This window comes from Pleurodeles waltl, chromosome 3_1 (genome assembly GCF_031143425.1).
Source record: "Pleurodeles waltl isolate 20211129_DDA chromosome 3_1, aPleWal1.hap1.20221129, whole genome shotgun sequence".
NCBI classification, from domain to species: Eukaryota; Metazoa; Chordata; class Amphibia; order Caudata; family Salamandridae; genus Pleurodeles; species Pleurodeles waltl.
The window spans coordinates 706,434,208-706,452,354 of NC_090440.1; the positions used below are offsets into that span (position 1 = coordinate 706,434,208).

At 45.4% G+C, this 18,147-nt stretch overlaps 1 protein-coding gene across 1 annotated transcript; it reads left to right on the top strand.

Moving 5' to 3' along the window:
- The first annotated feature begins 2,709 nt into the window (after positions 1-2,709).
- LOC138284530 (antizyme inhibitor 2-like) lies at positions 2,710-11,676 on the top strand. Its single transcript, XM_069223406.1, has 11 exons — positions 2,710-2,842; positions 3,437-3,547; positions 4,129-4,304; positions 4,780-4,953; positions 6,146-6,318; positions 6,520-6,654; positions 7,412-7,577; positions 7,847-8,009; positions 8,437-8,549; positions 9,684-9,898; positions 11,377-11,676. Exons 3-11 carry the CDS (start codon positions 4,206-4,208, stop codon positions 11,519-11,521), a joined length of 1,383 nt encoding a protein of 460 aa, XP_069079507.1. The 5' UTR covers positions 2,710-2,842; positions 3,437-3,547; positions 4,129-4,205; the 3' UTR covers positions 11,522-11,676.
- Positions 11,677-18,147: the final 6,471 nt, after the last annotated feature.

Genomic DNA, 18,147 nt, shown 5'->3' on the forward strand with positions numbered 1-18,147 from the left:
TCCTTTACATACACCTTGAAAATGTCCTATTTTCCTACATTTGTTACATCGTTTACCAATAGCAGGACAATTATCATTGTTTCCCGAATGTGACTTTGAACCACAACGAAAACAAAATAATTGCATTTTTCTTTGTGGAGTACTTTGATTTCTATCTTTTACCTGCACTAAACCTACGGTGTCTATGTCTTTATTTTTAAATGAAATTTGTTCCTGGAAAATGAGTTTACTTGAAATTAAAGAGCGCTCAATACCTGTAGCTATGTCTACAACTTTTCCTAATGTTGGATCTCTGCAAGCCAATAATCGCTCTTGTATTTTTTTTCGCTACAACCATAAACAAACTGATCTCTAATGTACATATCTAATGTTTCTCCAAAATTACAAGAAGAGGCTAATTGCCTAAGAGCAGATACAAACTCTTCAATAAGTTCACAATCCACTTGTTTCCTTTTGAAAACGTTACATCTTTCCAATAAAACACTGGCTTCCTCAGAAAATTTCCTAGCCAATCTGTTAATGACTTCCGTATACTCATCCCACTGACCAAAGTTATCCTGAGGGGCATCTAATTATGGTAGATTGTCAAATATTTGTTGCCCCTCTTGTCCCAAATGACTGAAAAGAAAAGCCAACTTCCTCTTTGGTTCAAATTTTGTTGCGTCTACTGCGACTAAATAGTTTTCAAAACATCTTAACCAATTCTTCCATTTCATTGGTGGTTTCCCTGGGTGTTACAAAAAAGGTGTAATTTGAATCAAATACTGATTGGAAGCCATGTAGAAAGAAGTGCCCAAAACAGAACCTTGTTAAAATCTGTTTTTCAATAAAAATAAATAAGTAAACAGCTTCTCTGACTATTTTATACTAAGGTATGCAAATATTCAGCTTAGTATATATGTGTCACTATTTAAAGATGGTTATCAAAGTGAAACCTCTCAACCCTAGTGCAAGTCTGGACACTCTGTTTTCTAATTAAAGCTCCTGATTCAAATTAAACTTGCTGTCACACGTCGAAGGGTCTGGAAACACAGGTTTCCCATTGAGTTTGTTTGTTTTTGAACATTAAAGATGGCCGCCAAAAATGTCAAAAACATGCAGCGTGGATAGTGTCGTGAAGCCCCTGGCCTTGCTCAACAATAATGCCTGACCTGTTGAATATTAAAGATGGCCGCCAAAGACGTGACCAGCGTGCAGCATGGATAGCGTGCTGACGTGCCTGGCCTTGAACAATAATTATTCCTGACCTGTGCTGACGTCACCCATCCAGCAAAGTAAGCATCCAAACAAAAACCAAAGCTAAACAGGTCCGAAGGTATCAGGACCTTACTGGAGACCTCGCCCTCCGACAGGAAACTCCTCTCCACCAAGGAAAAGCCTCCTTGAAGACCGTGATGTCTGACGATCCAACGCAGCAACAGGAAATACGCCGGCCGTTGAAATGATGGGCTCCTAAACGAGTGCTGGAACTCGTTGCCAATATGTAGTGTACGAATCCGCTACTTTCAGTAAGTTTAAAAGAGGTATTTATTCAAATACAAGTAAAAGTGCCCACCAGACACATCTCCTCATGTGGGACTCTCAGAGCAACTGTCACTATTCACTGTTGCTCGGAATCTCGCACATTGACAGATTCGAATGTACCCATTAGCTTGTGATAGCACGCGCCCATGAATACATTCTAAACACATATAACACGCTGGTATAGAACAGGAGGTATAGGATTCTCGCTATATTATGATAAATTTCCCACTAGTGGAGAAACTCTTATCCCACCCAAGCGAACTACAGAGATTTGAAGAATTAAACAGAAAACCACATGCCCGTCTAATTGGTATCAAACTGATTTGGATGCCCAACTGCAAAACAAAGCTTCTAAATATATGCAAAATACATGAATGGTCTAAACTGGTAAAAGAAGGGCCTCATTGGAGAACTATACAGGAAGAAGGTGGAGATGGGATGAGATGTGGACTACAACTAGAACTGTCTACTTTAAAACCCTAGAAGAGGATTCAAATTCTGGCCTCGACTCAACATTCTGTGATTCTGAGCAAACCATTTAACTTACTTGTGCTAAATAAAGAGGTATCTGATTCTCGTATAAAGAACCGCTGGGTCAATTCACGCATTAAGGACCGTCACATATGAGATAGGGTGTAATTTCTAAAAAATGATCTCTTGACATGGATGCAACTGTCTTATTTCACTCATAATAAAGTGCCACTCAAAGTGTCACACGGAAGGCTTGCAAGGTGACACGTAAACACGCTACACACATGGGAATGTCACACATAAGCAAACTGAAAACTTGGCATCTATGGCCATTAACACTGAAAATGCCAATTGCCCTCAGATTGCGGCGACCTATTGGCTTTGTTAATGCTTGTTTAATTTGCTTTCAAGCATGCTGCAGAGCAGGAGCGCTGCTGCTAAACAAAACATACACTGACAAAGGCAACCAACCGCAGCTGCCAGAGCTTCTCGGACAGTCGTAACCCAATGGAATTCTCAGAAGAGGCGAGGCGCGTCCCGTCATTATTGCTCCATCTGATGACGCAGCTTGTGCTTTGACCACAATTCGAGTAGAGCAGCCGAATGAGTGCAACTCAGGAAAAGGCGTGTCCGAGTCGTTTGGATTGCCCAATTGGATGCCCCAGCGCTTTGTGAAGGGGCGGTCCGTTGCCCTGGAGACGCATGTGAGTCAGAGTCCCATTGTATATAATGGCCAGGCAAGACCCACTGAAACCAGAAAGCCGGGAGCGGAGGAGCAAGCGGTGGTTTGGTGCAGGAATAGCAAAGGCACCCATGGGGCAAAGCGACCGTGTCAATGCAGTCTAAGGTGAGTTTGGGTTAAAAGGGAGGGGTGCGAAGAGGCTCGAGTGTAGGCTTGGAATGGGACTGGGATGAAGAGGGATGACGGTTGATGAAGTGTATGGCATAGGTGAGAAGGCAACAGGAGCTGTGAAAGATGACTGGGAAGTGAGGGCGGCTGGAGGCGTGAAGAGCGTGTGAGAGGGCAACTGTGGGGTTGCCATTTACTTCACGCCGGAAGAGCACTTTTTATTTCGTTGTTCACATTAAGACACTTGTGCTTTCTAGAACTTGCATTCTCTTTGCTTGAATTGAACAAAGTAGACCACTGTCACCGAGGACAATAACTTGCAAAGGTCCGAACTCGATGCACGGTTTCTGAGTTGGAGTGAAATGGCAGCGCGAGACTACTAGGGGCACAGCTTTGAATGGGGGCACCTGCAGATCTGAGGAGTTTGCGTATGCTGAAAGGAATGTTTCATTAGTAGACCGAGGGGTGTGAGGCGTGGCTGGATAGTGTTGACATTTCAGAACTGGTCACTCCAGTGAGAGAAGGATGAGTCTACTGAACGTGTGGCACTCGCCTGATGATATTTTACTGACATTCTATTTCTTCCTGCAGGAAGTACAACGCACCATCCGTGGTGTCTGCCTTCACACCTCTGGGTGCGGCAAGGTGTCAGAGTTCACTGCTGAGCCCCCCTGGGACCAAGGCTGAGTCACGCTCCTCAAGGTGAGTGGGGCCACTAGGCCTTGTTACGTGAGAAGGGTGAGTGATACCCAGCAGGTGTGGTTGATTCTGATACTGACAGGCTCGAATGAAAGACTACCTATAGCAGTTCATTCCGATGTTAGTAAACTTAATGTATGCGTTGCTTTATTTTCTGCCTCAGAATGGGTTGTTAACGCAAGACATAATTCCTTTCGCTGCTGTAAAGTACTAACTCTCATGGGTAGGAGACAGTTGGAGCAACATGCTTCCTCTATTCTTCAGTGCGAGTCTGCTAGGTGTAAGGCTTCTGGCGTTGACTTTAGCTCGCTGAATTGGTTGTCTGCCCTCAGGGTTCCCCTGTCCTGTGGCCATGGCTGCCAGACGTGCTACTCAAGCACAATGTGAAATTAAAGCTGAGGGCACCTGCTGATTGAACTAAGCCTGTAATGGGTTCTCGGAGAGGAAGTATGGAGACATTAGGTACACTTGAATGGAGGGAACATGGCTGGTAGCGAGTACTTTAGATGCTTCTGAATGGGTGCTGCGGCTTTCAGGGAGGAATCAATGTCTGTTCTGAACCCTCTCTTCTCTCTGTTTTGCAGTTTGTTGCATACTTAAAACCTCCACACTAGAGATAGATTTTTGATTGTCCTGCCGGAGGCACAATCTGTGCTCCATTATGGTTCCGTTCATCAATGACTCAGACTTCGTTATGCTGGAGGAGGGCTTTGTGGCCCGGGATCTTATAGACCGCATGATCAGCGAAGTCTCCGATACAGTAAGTGTTTGCATTCTAGTGAAGATCCCACTTCCTCTTCTGGGATGGGATGGCCTTGAGAGGAGGTATTTTAGTTCTACCCTTCACACCCCACTTCAAGCACCTTACTTTGGCTCAAGCACTCTTGTCTGCCCCCCACTCCCGGTTCTTGGGTTTGTTGATATTGATAACTTGCCTGGCACCCCATGGAAATTGCTCCTTGTGTCTGTATGTCATCTTCACCTCAACAAGAGTGAGGTGGGGCTTGTGTACTCAAGAGAGTACTTGTTTTTATCCCCTGAAACAGATTTTTATTGGCTACCATCCCCCGAGGTACAGTCTTGTATTTACCTGACAAGTATCCCCTTACACATTCTTTACCCCACCCCTGGGAGGTATGCCGCGCCACTAGTGACTTTTAACATGTGTCCTGGTGGGGTATAGTGTGTTTGGCTGACACATCTCATAATTTAAATATGTTTTTCCCGCTTTCCAGGATGACAAAGATGCCTTTTTTGTGGTCGACCTGGGGGACGTGGTGAAAAAACATCTTCGCTTCTTGAAGGCGCTGCCTCGTGTGAAGCCTTTCTATGCTGTTAAGTGTAACAGCAGTCGAGGGGTTGTGCAGACCCTGGCGGAGCTAGGAGCCGGGTTCGACTGTGCCAGTAAGGTAATGTGTGGGTACGACTTCAGGGACCTTCACATGCTCTTTATGGGTGGGTCAGGCTTATACTGTCCCGGGTACAGGACCTGTTTTATTTTAATGCATTTTTTTAACAACCCAATGTTACAGTTCTTAAAACATCTGTAGAGGGATTACGGGTTTGAAAATCAGTACAGAATGTAAAGTAAGCAAGACTTTTTTTTTTTTGGGGGGGGGGAAAGGGGGATCATCTTTCTAGGATTTTGCAACATTGTAAGAGCGAACACTAACAGAAATGCCAAGCTGTATTAGTCCAAAATAAACACTAGTACGCATTCAGTGGAAATCATGGAAGAATTTTTAGATATTATGGCTCAGACTCTCCTGGAAGTCACACAACGAAGGACAGCAAGTAAAGTTGTTGCGCAAAGGAAAGAGCGCAGAATAGGGTCATATCTACTAAGGATTGGCGTTTTCCTGCTCTCTCCCTTCCATACTTTAGGCAACCATGCACCAACGCAGACACCGTTGCACAAGGCTAGTTGGGGGCTGCATTGTCCGAAGCATCGTTTTTGTACTGGATGGTGTCCTTTCCAATACAATAACTATGCCTTAAGGCATTTTCCACTCTGCATGTGTGCTGTACAAAGCAGCACACATGCAAATTATGGAAAAGGAGAAATAAAAACATTTCTCCTTGTTAGGCCTGTGTCAAGGAGGCTCGGTATTTTGGCCAAATCCCTGTCTGCAGGCCTTTGTAGATAGGGGTTTGCTTCAAAGCCCAGGGGTGGTTGGATGGAGACGCCTATGCAGCACCCATCGAATGGATGCAAAGTAACACAAGACATGGCTCTGTGTATCTTTGGGTTAGAATTCAACACAAATTGTGATTTGCTCATATCTCTCGCATCTGCTGTTATGAGTACTCTTATTGTAGTGCTGTGTTCTTATCTAGAAGTCTCTCTAGTGGTGGATTTGCTCCCGCTATTTAGTGTGAAGTGTCGCTAGTTATCCTTTAGGTTTCAGTGAATGTGCATTGTTGCTGGGGAAACAGTACCATTTTCTCAACTAACTACAACTAGTTTTCAGCAGACCTTAAGCTTCACAGCACTCACTTTTTGCACAAGAGACACAGCACTCGCTCTCCATCCAGTTACTTGCCTTCTGCTTCTTACACAGACATGAAGCTCTGTTTGATTAGGTGTCTCTCTATCCACAGACAGAAATCGAGCTGGTTCAAAGCGTAGGTGTTCCAGCTTGCCGGATCATCTATGCCAACCCCTGCAAACAGATCAATCAAATTAAGTACGCAGCCAGAAATGGAGTCCGCTTGATGACCTTTGACAATGAAGTTGAGTTAGCCAAGGTTGCCCGGACTCATCCTAATAGCAGGTAACATTGGTGTTTTGTGAGGGATATGCTAGTGCATTGCCCATTCTGGTATATCAGCCTGTGGTATGTTTGTACTCATTAATCTGAATCTGTATTTATTAAAGTATTTTGAATTCAGGCACTCTGGGTCTCCTCTTCAGGATGCCTTGTGATCAGATTGTTAGTTGTTAAACTCAAAGGCTGCCTTTTTAACTTTGTTAGGATGGTTCTCCGTATAACCACTGATGACTCCAAAGCTTCTGGGCGTCTGAGTGTGAAGTTTGGTGCTCCTCTCAAGGCCTGCAGGCACCTCCTGGAAGTGGCCAAGACTCTGAACGTGGAGGTTGTTGGAGTGAGGTAAGAACCAGGTCTCTTTGGGTCTGTCTCATCAAGCATGCTAAACGATACCAGGATAGAGAAGAACGTTGAATGCCCAGCACACTACTCCTGGGTTTGTCTTTGTTGGATTTGTAGTAAGAAGATTGTCAAATAGTTTGTGATGATTTTCTATGGCTATTATTGCACCCACTGCTAAAGCCACAGCTGGCGCATATTTTCCGTAGGCTTACGATTTGCCCTAGAGCTGCCAACAGTTGGAGCATCCATGATATGAGCCTTTCTCCTTGAACTGTTACGAGGACTTTCCTGGAAATTGACTGGCGGAACAGAGTAAGGCACGCTCTAGCTTTTGGCTTCATTAAACTGGCAGCGAACCACTTCACATACCTAGTCATTGTTACTCATTGCGCCTTGAAAAAGTTCTAGAATGTATTACAAGCCTCTGCAAAACACGTGCCGACTATGGCTCTATTAGTGGCAACAAAAAAACAAACTAAGAAAATCATTACAAACTGATTCAACGATCTATTTCTTTCGACAAATCTAAAGACTTCTTTCATTTCAATCGAGACCTGGACAGTGAGCGCCCCCCCCCCCCCCAGTGGAATGCACAGCAAAGAAGCCCTCCTCAATTATTTTATTTTTTATGATGTACAAGCAATTTGAGAGGGTGGGCTTATGTAAAGACCTCTTCCATTCCTTTTTGCAGTACTGTCAATAGTAAGGCGGTAGCATGAGCAATGACACTAAAAGGGTGGTATTTTTTACTCTTCAGCTTCCATGTAGGTACCGGTTGCACTGACCCCCAGACCTTTTCTCAGGCCATCGCTGATGCCCGATTGGTCTTCTCTATGGCGGAAGAGCTTGGCTTCAAGATGCAGGTTCTAGATATTGGTGGTGGATTCCCTGGGACAGAGGATGCCAAGGTCCACTTTGAAGAGGTATGAATGGTTCAGATTATGTATGGTACTTTGAGGGCCTGTGGAGGGTGTGTGTGGTGTGTGTGTGTGTGTTTTTTTTTTTTTTTTTTTTTTTTTAAATGCTGTGTTTTTATGAACTCTGTGACGTCCTTCACCTGCAGGTAACTTAACTGGTGCCAGGGTCTAGCTGTCTCGAACCCAGGTGGAATATGTCCAGCTTCAAATACATGCAGATTAAAGTTAAAAATGCGGTGTTTTATCTAATGTTCCCCCTCCCTCCTTCCCATCAGATTGCAGCTGTGATAAACCCTGCCTTGGACATGTATTTCCCTGAAGGCTGCGGAGTGGATATCATTGCAGAGCCCGGACGGTACTACGTTGCATCGGCTTTCACCTTGGCTGTCAGTATTATAGCCAAGAAGGAAGTACCCCTGGAGCAGCCTGGCTCTGAATGTGAGTTTACAGTGTAGACCGGATTGGGATTTGGACAGGGGGTAGCTTTGAGTGATAGCACAGCGGTGCACATGTGGTATGGAAGAGATATCACTGAGAGACCATTAATCCCCTGCCACCCTCCCAAGTGGGAAGTCCACATTCAGGGTGAACTCTGTGTGGGTGTGTCTGCATGGTTTCAGCTAAGCCAACTTGTGCCACTGCTTTATGTCAGTGTCTGCTTTGAGCGACCCAACATTTCCTGGTGTGTCATCTTATGGCAGTGCTTGCACCCACAGTGCTTCTCCACCTCACCCCCTGTTGTAGAAACCTGGCTGTGGGATCTCGGTCGACTTGCTCTTGTGCCATTCAACCCCTACCCCTACCCCCCTTATGGAGGACATAGGAGCTGGAGGACCTTTCTCTCACCGACTTTGTCTCTCTCCAGATGACGAGCATTGTAGCAACAGGAGCTTCATGTACTACCTTAACGATGGGGTGTATGGATCCTTCAACTGCATCTTCTTTGACCACGCCCGACCTAAACCCATCCTGCACAAGGCAAGTCGTACTCCGGATATGTGCCCCTACAATAAATGCACAACTCTGTTTTTCTCGTCTAATTGACTTTTAAGTACCAATCACTGCTCTTATTCGTGTGAATTAAAGCTGGCACAACAGTTGCAGAGTTTTTAGAGAATATACATAGTGCCCTTCTGTTTTTTTTTTTTTTCATTTACTCGCAAACACTAGACATCAAGGTCGGCTGGGACAGAAAATATGCCCAGGCACCAAACTAAAGTGCCCCCCCTTAGCGAAACTGATAGCTACAAAAAAATGGCCCACATTTGCAACTATAGCTTTGAATTTGTAAAGACACGCTGTATGGAAGACTGCATGTATTTGTGTTTGCTACAGGCAGTGTTTGTGGTAAAATCAGGAAATCTGTAACACCAGACAACCAAAACAGGCCCACATACCTCCAAAAAACAGCTCACGTACCTATTCATCCTACCAGTGTGACCCTCCAACACATCCTATCGTAGGCCTGGCTCGGCAGGCTTAAATGTGGAGAGATCCTGGCATGCTCTGGAAGGCTGTTGGGCACCACTTCGTAAATGCCAGTAGGCCAGGGCTGAGTGAGGCTTATGCCAAACACTGATAATTGACTGACTGCCCTGTTCTGGCCGCTTAATAGGCAGTGGCCAAGCTTTCAGTTTCCATATACGCTGTTCGAGGTGGGTTGCTTTTTGAAATAGAGACCACTCTACGGCAGGAGAAAATGAAAGCTTGTCAAGGAAATCAAAAGCATGAGAGATTTTAGGAGACTAACCAACTGAATAGTTAGAACTATTAAACACAACGTCACCCATATTAAATGTTGCAGTGGGATGCATACTTGTAGATTGGACAGTTATTGGGAATAGTAGTAGCATATCAAATCTTTCATGTTAACGCACTCTTCTGCGACTTTTTGCGACATAACCTACAGTTCTGAATTTGTAGTGTTCCAATGCAGGCTCACTTCTCTTAGGTCTGCTATACGAGAGTTGGGATGACTGAGGTGTCAGAAGTACTTGCAGTTGGGCTATCAAGACGTGAAGCAACCACTCTGCTGCCTGCTTCCATATCCTGTTCCCAATGCTTGTTGCTCTCGCCTCTTTCTGATATCAGATCTTGTTTCTCTCACTGCAGAAGCCCTCCCCAGACCAGCCCTGGCATAGCAGCAGCCTCTGGGGTCCCACCTGTGATGGTTTGGATCTCATCGCCGAGCACCTGGAGCTGCCAGAACTGCAGGTCGGTGATTGGCTCATCTTTGACAACATGGGTGCCTACACGGTAGCAGCTTCCTCCACCTTCAATGGCTTCCAGCAGTCCCAAATTCACTATGCCATGCCTCGTGTGGACTGGTAAGGAAGCTACCATTCTTCTTTGAGGGCCTGATTCACAAAGCTAATTGGACGTGGTCACATTAAAAGTGCAAATAGCTCTTTTTTTTCAAATGTGAAGTCACTTTTATGACTCAACGTGGGTTTACACTCATACTATGATTTGTTTTTCTTTTGCGAGTAAGTATATCTCTCAGAGGGATGTTGGCATTCCACACAAATTGTATCTCAGCACATTCCCACCTTGGAAAAGATCGGAATCGCTTTTGTTAAGGCAGGCATATAAAAATGTTGGGGATTAATCAGGGGCGGCTCCTAGCTAGCAGCAGAAAAATAAAACGATATTTGAATATTGTTTTATTTTTCTGCTGCTGGCTCAGCCAACAGATGCAGGGAGGGGCGGGGCTGGGCTGGGCCTTGGAAAGTGGGATAAGGACTAGTGTGCACTAAGGCCCATACTTATACTTTTTTCAGCGCCGCATTTGCTTAATTTTTATTTTTTTACGCCAAAAGCGGCGGAAACTTGCGAAATACAATTGTTGTTTGTAAGTTTGCGCCGTTTTTGCATCCAAAGGCAGCGCTAAAAAAGTATAAATATGGGCCTAAGGGCGCATGTGTGTTTGGATGACCTAAGACGGCTGTCCAAATACACATGCACACTTACATGCTGTGTTAATTTATTCTCCCTCCCCTTGATATCTGCGGCAGCCGCCTGGGATTGACTGCTCTTAATGACTGGAGTATCCATGTGTGGGTATGGGACTGAACACCACCAAACGTAGTGTGCACTTTTGGGAGGGAATTGCACTCTTGCAAGTTGTTTAAATGTGCACTCTACAGACGTATGCACGAGAGCCTGTATTTACATTTGAGTAAACAGTCAAAAAAAAAAAAACAGGAGTATTCCTGAGGACTTGCAAGAAGAATGCTTTCAGTGACCCCCCCCCCCAAAATCGTAAAGTTACTCTAATTAGAGGAAGGGGTACTTAGAGTACATTTCCATTTTTTTATGAGAGTTAAAGTTAGATTTAAGTCAATGCCTGGGGAACTTGTGGAATTCTCAGAACCCACCCCCACTTGTGCCAATTGCATTGTTCTAGAACATCAGGTATGGCTTCCATCTGCACGGTGGATTTAAATGTGCCAATCGCATTGTTCTAGAACATCAGGTATGGCCTCCATCTGCACGGTGGGTTTCAGATGACAAGGGGGACTCCTCTTTCTGTGGAGCCCCTTGCTTAGGGTAGCACTTCAGAGGTCACCACCTACCAGTCCCCACCATAGCTTGTGTGCACAACGGAACCGCAGACATTTTTCTGATCCTCTCAGATGAGCGGTACATGCCCAGGGCATTATTTTAATCACATAATGCAATTATATATTAAATAAGGGTCTTAAATGTTCCTCAACTATAAAGCAACCCAGCAATCTGGTACAGGAAGTTGGTCGGAGTTTCGCACTAGTGGGTGTGCGACTAATGTGCTTTTTCTTATTTTTAGGGATGTTGTGCAACTTTTTCAGGAAGGATTGTTGCAACCAGAAGCGGAGGACCTTGAAAGCTTCCGCACCCAGCTCTCGTGCGGGTCAGAGATCAGCAGCTGCCTGCGTGTAGCCCCTTTCTTCCAGACCACTGGAATCATCTGAGGACCTAGCACAATGTAGAGCAATTCTGTAGCCTTTTGACAGTGAGATTTAAGCATCCTCCCAAACCTCTGGCCTTCTACCTTAAGCTGTGACCAATTATTGTTGATGTTCAGTTTGTGGTTTTAAGTATGCAACATAAACCTTGCACATGTTTACTTTGGATTTGTCTTTCTTCTAATCTCAGAACCATATATGTATGTTTGAGGGGGAAATGGGTTATTTTTCTATTGTGAAATAGTTTATTTATGAACTCATTTGTGTCTCATCAGTCGTTTATCCTGTAGTACTTTGATCAGATTTTGCATTCGCTGATGCAGGCTCCCCAAGATCGCTGTGCCTACAGACATCTTAGATGTAAACTGGCCTCGCTTGCCAGCCATCACTGAAGTTTAGAATCTTGGTGTGGCATGTCGGTCGTTTAGGGACCCCGTTGGCAAGGGCTATGGTTATTCAATAAGAAGGACATGGGGATAGCAAAAGTTCTATGGCCAGCATTTGCACAATAAAGTGAACATCAGCCTGCTCTCACTCAGTCTCGTTCTTATTCACAAAGCCTTTTGGAAAGGGGGGAGGTGTGATGTATTTTTAAAAATATTTTATATTTTTAGAGAGTGAAAATTAAATCGTCATTGGAGCTCCATCTCCACCTTTTTACCTTCTACCTGGGACAAACACTTCTAAAAATGTGGGAAGAGACACTTGAAACGCACAATGAAGAATATGTCAGTCTTTTTCTCCTAACCTACTGAATCGGTTCCCTGGCTTAGGCACTACAGATTATGGCCTCCTCCGATCCATCTCTCCAGTGACGGGACCAGGGGCCATATATACGAACACATTTTCCCATTGACACAGAATGGGAAAAACCCTTTGCTACGTCTGGCCCTAGATGACACACTGCTGCAATGGGTTACCTCTTTCAACAGTCCAGCCTTACAAAGCAGCAAACTTGCGGGCAGACTGCCACAAGATGTGACTTGAAGATCCTTCAGTGTAGTCTTATGGTTTCTACTCAAGGTCACTGAAGCCCACAACATACTTCACGCTGCAGTTGCGACTTTGACTCATGTGTTGGTCTTCTGCTAATGACTCCCAAAAGCGTCTCAAGGGTGCCCTTTGCCAGTTTACAAGCACCAAAGCATTGTCGCCAATTGTGGATTACCCTAATTTCCTCAGACATGCTACAGTTTTCTAAACAAGATGTAAGCAGTCACACACCTGTTGGGGCCTCTTCATGAACAACACAGCTGTGGTTAAGCCCACGTTCTCCAGCGGTGGAATAGTGCACTTGTGAAAAGACCACCCCTTTGAACCACGTTCTGCACAGGAATAGGCTCAACAAGTCTCTCCCAGCAGGAAATAACTTAGACAACACACACTAGTGAGCCAAAGCTGTGCTTAGACTTCTAGAAGAGGGCGGACCTTGGAGTGTGACTAACCTCTGATGTGTTTAGAATTCTCCATGTGTACAAGTCTGATGTTTTCCCCACTAAGGGAAGTACCTTGAGCTTCTGATTGCCACCTGGGAGTGGTCGATGTGAGTGGCAGGGTTGTCAGTACTTCTCTTGCCGCCAAGGTAGTTACACTTCACCGAGAGAGGACTAGCCCTCTGGAGCACCAGCCTCTCCTGCCTTCTAAACTTAGAATGAAGCTTCTTAAGACAGTCTATCCCAGAGGATCAAGTAGGTGAACTGCCTACTTCTGGCCTTGCCCCTGTAGAGCTTGCAGTATTGTAGCTTTTGTTGCATTAGACTTGCGCAACTAGAAAGTCTGTAAATATAAACATGTTGTACTGAGTGGGTTCATTATATAAACCAGAATTAGACCTGCCTTAAATGAGTTTGAAAGGAGTCACTTGACATGGATAGTTAAGGCCGCCTGGTACATTTACCATACTAAACGTTTGGAGCTGTGGTAGGCAGCCCCACAAAAAGTTAAGATAAGAGTGACCTGCAAAGCAATGCCTTGCACTCTATATATTTTTTTTAAATGTATACCCAAGAAAGTCTACCACCTACTTCAAATAGGTGGGAACCCACTCGCAAACCGGATCCCCAAGGGACCTCTTCCCCTTTTGTGAATTCATGCGAAAACATTTTTTAAGAGCAAGCAGTGGTCCCAGGGACCACTGCCTACTCTTAAAGAAAACTTTTCGTTTTTCTTTTTGAAACACATCTTGTTTTCCTTTGTCTGTGATTGCTTTATTTAAAAACAATCACAGACATGATGGTCTGCTGAGCCGAGCATGCCACCATTCCTGTGATTGTAGCCATTCACAATGGGTCGCAGATTGCGACCTACCTCATGAATATTAATAAGGTAGGTCGATTGCGAGCTGTTGGGAATCGCTAAATGAAACTCCTGGAGTTTCATACATTCAAATAGCGATTACCTAATTGCGCTTCGCAGAAAATCACAGTTAGGTAATCGCTATCCAGATAATTGATACATCTGGCGCTAAGTCTTTCATATTTCCTTTTAGAGAAAAGGAAAGAAAGACTGGATGCTTGTAGAAAACTGTTAATCCTTAAAAACAGGGCGATGCTGTGATTGACATGGGTCTTCCATTAGGCCAAGTGCAATTCTCCTTGCATCTATAGTGTTCAAAGACCTCACAAATCGGTGTACAGGACAAGTGACCATCTAGTGTCCATGTAATGGACTTCAAAACTACTGCTTCAATAAAATAACTGGGTCTTTGGTTACTTGTTGACTATGGAGTCATAGAAGCAAGTAAATATTCTTACTCTCCCTGCGTTCCAGCGAGAACTGTAGAGCAGTCTACAATCTTGGCCACTGCCAAACAATCCACCAGGCATGTTCTTCAACCATGGCCCACATCTCTGGACAAAGCTCATACAGCTGCTTTTGCATTCCAGGCCTGCTAAACTAATCGTAATATATTGACAATCAGCAGTCCCCACCTTACTAAAACAAGCCTTGGCCAGAACATTGGTAAAGCAGACGACCCTTGACAAATGGCATCTCAGCAACAATTTGCCCAGACTTAAACATAACTTTCTTCACAAAAATGTCTAGAAGGAGGAATAGCACTTCAACTCTAAATTTTACGTACATCCAGACACCCCTTTTCTGAACCCGACAGTAAGGCAAGGCCTTAAAGGGACATGTGGGATCTGGGAGGTGTGGTGCTGGTCTGTGTCCTAGTCTTCCCTCCTATCCTTCCCAGACATACTAAGAGAGTGGTCCTGCGCCAGCACTGATCAAGGGTTTATGTTTACTTGTGGCGTGACACAGAGCCCTGTTCTGTCTCTGCTGCTCATCAATACTGCTGACCAATCAGAGACCTAGAGCTCCGAAATAAGGAATGGGAAGAACCTGCAACCTCACCATTTTTTTTTTTTTTACAATTCAAACATCAGAATTGAGGGCACTGAACACATCTGCACTCTCACTCTTATATTGGAGCCTTTTTTGGTTCCAGGTGCTGATAGGTCCCTGTGATGGAACTGTGGGACCTTTCCTGATCCAGATTGTTGTGACTGGGAGTCACAAGTCTCTTCCTCTTCCAGGTTCCACCACCTATGGAAAGGAGGTCTCACCTTCTCCTTCCATATTAAGTTTGCCATATTGTGCCTCGTTGGTTTGGTTCTAAGGATAATGCTGGTGCATTTTCAATGGTTACCCTTAGAGTAAATGAAGTGGGGTCTGTTCCCTGCCTAGTCTTCTGGGTCACTATATATCTTCTGTGGGAACTGACCGTGGATCATGAATCAACTGCTCTCAAGAATGCTAGCAGTAGTGGGGCAGAGTTGCAGCAGCATTGTAGGAAAGTGCCCATTTTCTTTACAATGTCACCATCACCTTTTTACCTGGTGATTGATGCAATTTTGACTGAAAGTGCGCTGGGTTCCTGCTATCCAGCTCTTCAGTGCCAGATTCCTTTCCCTTAAACTGTGTGATTGTTCCCCAATTGGCAATACATTCGGCAACCCTGTAAGTCCTTACTAAATTATACCCCTGGTACCTAAGGCATTGTTATCAAAGAAGGTCCCCAAGGGCTGCAGCATGTAGTGTGTCACCCCCAGGGACCTCTCACCTAGTACATACATACTGTCTTTGCAGGCCGCATGTCTTTGTGCAGCTAAAACTGAAAACACAACATTGCACACAGCCAGTGTGCCATGTCCCCTAACACTGCATGCAATATATGTAAATCACCCGTACAGCAGGCCTTACAGCCCTAAGGCAGGGTGCATTATATTACATGTGAGGACATATCTGCAAGAGCAGCTACATCCCTTCTATGTCTTTGTCGATTCTTAGAGATAGTGAGTGAACAGGAAAGCCATTTTAAGTACGTGTGCTAGATACTGTTCACGATGAGTTCCCCAGCTACATGATGGCTTCACTGAAAATAGGGATGTTTGGTATCAAACATCTCATGTTGATAAACCCTCACTAATGCCGGCGATGGATTTATTAATACATGCACCCAGTGGTGCCCTCTGAAAAACCTACCATTTACCCGCATGTTGGCTGACTAGTTCTAACTAGCGTGCCACCACCAGACAGGTTACTGACCCTCAAAGGTGGGAGCCTTTGCTCTCGGGCGGACAGGAACAAAGCCTGCTGTGGCAGGGGTGTTAGCTAGCACACCGCTCTCAACAGGAAGACCCATTTGGCACCTGGACAGATGGAAACATTAGTAGTTAGAGAGGCGTGCCCACCTCTCAGGTCAGTCCCACCCCTTAGATGAGCTGCCTGATATGGATCCAACTTTTAAAAGTCTGCCATCTTGGTGATGGCAGAACTAGGAACTCTGGGAAATGGTTATGCCCACTTCCCACAGGAAGTGGTCGTATGGGGGCATAGTGACCCCAGGGGTAAGTAGCCCACTGCTCAGTAACCTACACTCCCCTAAACACCCCCTAAATTCAGTATTTAGGGGAGCCCCTGGTACCCAGAGATCATATTCCAGCTGACCTACAAAGAAGAAGGACACTCAGCCACAAAAGCAAAAACTGAAGAAGAAGCAACAGACTTGGCACCAGTCCTTCTGGCCTGTCTGCTGTTCCAGCTGAATTGTGCCAAAGTCGTCTGCAAACTGTTGTGCCTCCAGAAGCCTGGGATGACTCCCTGCCTTCATTAAAGACCCAGGAACTCACAGGGAGCAGCAGAGCTTCTTCCTTGCACCCTGCAGGCACCCCAAGACACCTGAGAGGACTCTGGACCGCCAAAACCAGACACTAGAAAGCACGACTGCACCCGTGCTGCCTAGCGTGAGCTGATGTGGGCCCACTGTGCCAGCATGGCCTCCCAGCCCTACAGAGACGAAGCCCAACATGGACTTGCCCACTGTGGACTCACTAACGCTGTCTGCAGCCTCCCTCAACTGTGAGTGCTCCCGGTGACGAAAATCCAATGCCTCAAGACACCTATGCACCCATCGCCCCTGGCCATTGGAGAAGAGGACCCAAGGTGTCCGGATGTCCCTGATCATCATGAGAGCTGAGCCCACTTGCTTGTCCAGCCCGACTGGCCTCCCATTCCAAACCTGCAGCCTCATTTTAACCAGACCGATCCCCACTGACTAACATTGGGCACCCGACGCTTCATTGCACCTCTGCACCCAGCCCCCCAGTGCAGCCTGGTGTGACCTGTTGGTGTGGCCTTGGACCTTGCCCCATAGTTACCTTAAGTCCAGGAGACTGGTCCCGTAAGTCGCTGTGAACTTCCCGAATTAGGTACATATTTTTCCCCCCATAGAATAACATTGGGCACCTGATGCTGAAAAGCACCTCTGCACCCAGTCCCGCCCGAGGTGACCTGTTAGTGCTGTCTTGGACCTCACCCTATACTTACCTTAAGTCCAGGAGATTGGTCCTGTAAGTCATTGTACTATACCTCTATGCAATATTTGTTTTTGCTCTATAGGATAACATTACTGACTCTGACAAGCGTTAAAACGTGAAAGTATTTCTCCTGCAAAACATACTTACTTGATCGTATTAATTCTGGTGCCATCTTACTTAGGGACCGTGGTAACTAGCAGGAGTTTCACTCCTGGATCTTAGGGCCAGATGTATGAAGCCCTTTTACCGGTCGCAAAAAGTCCATTGGGTCGTTTGCGCCCAGTAAAAGGCTTTTTGCCATGTCCCATCCCTATTTTGCAAGTTGGTAACCTATTACCGACTTGCAAAATAGGACTTGTGACTTGCTATTAGGAAGGGGCGTGACAAGGGCGACCCTTCTTAATAGCGAGTCGCAGGGGGATGTAAGAATGTTTTGTGACCAGGAATGCGGTTGAAAAACATTCGCAGTTACCACCAACTTCAAGTTGATGGTAAGCCATTTGTAAATGGGAAGGGGTCCACAAGGGACCCCTCCCCCTTTGCGAATGGGGGTGCAAACATTTTTTAAGAGCAGGCAATGGTGCTACGGACCACTGCCTACTCTGAAAAAACTAAAAGAAAACTTTTCAGTTTTTTTTAATTTTTTTTAATGCATCCCGTTTTCCTTTAAGGAAAACGGGATGCATTACAAAAAAAAATTATATTGCTTTATTTAAAAGCAATCACAGACATGGTGGTCTGCTGACCCCAGCAGGCCACCGTCCCTGTGATTGTAGCCATACGCAATGGGTCGCAAATTGCAACCTGCCT

What these genes read in the sequence shown, in the direction of transcription:
- LOC138284530 (XM_069223406.1), top strand. Translation starts at nt 4,206, where the DNA reads ATGGTTCCGTTCATCAATGACTCAGACTTCGTTATGCTGGAGGAGGGC. An exon ending in CCAAGGTCCACTTTGAAGAG is followed by an intron (nt 7,578 to 7,846) that starts GTATGAATGGTT and finishes CCTTCCCATCAG; the next exon opens with ATTGCAGCTGTGATAAACCC. An exon ending in CTAAACCCATCCTGCACAAG is followed by an intron (nt 8,550 to 9,683) that starts GCAAGTCGTACT and finishes CTCTCACTGCAG; the next exon opens with AAGCCCTCCCCAGACCAGCC.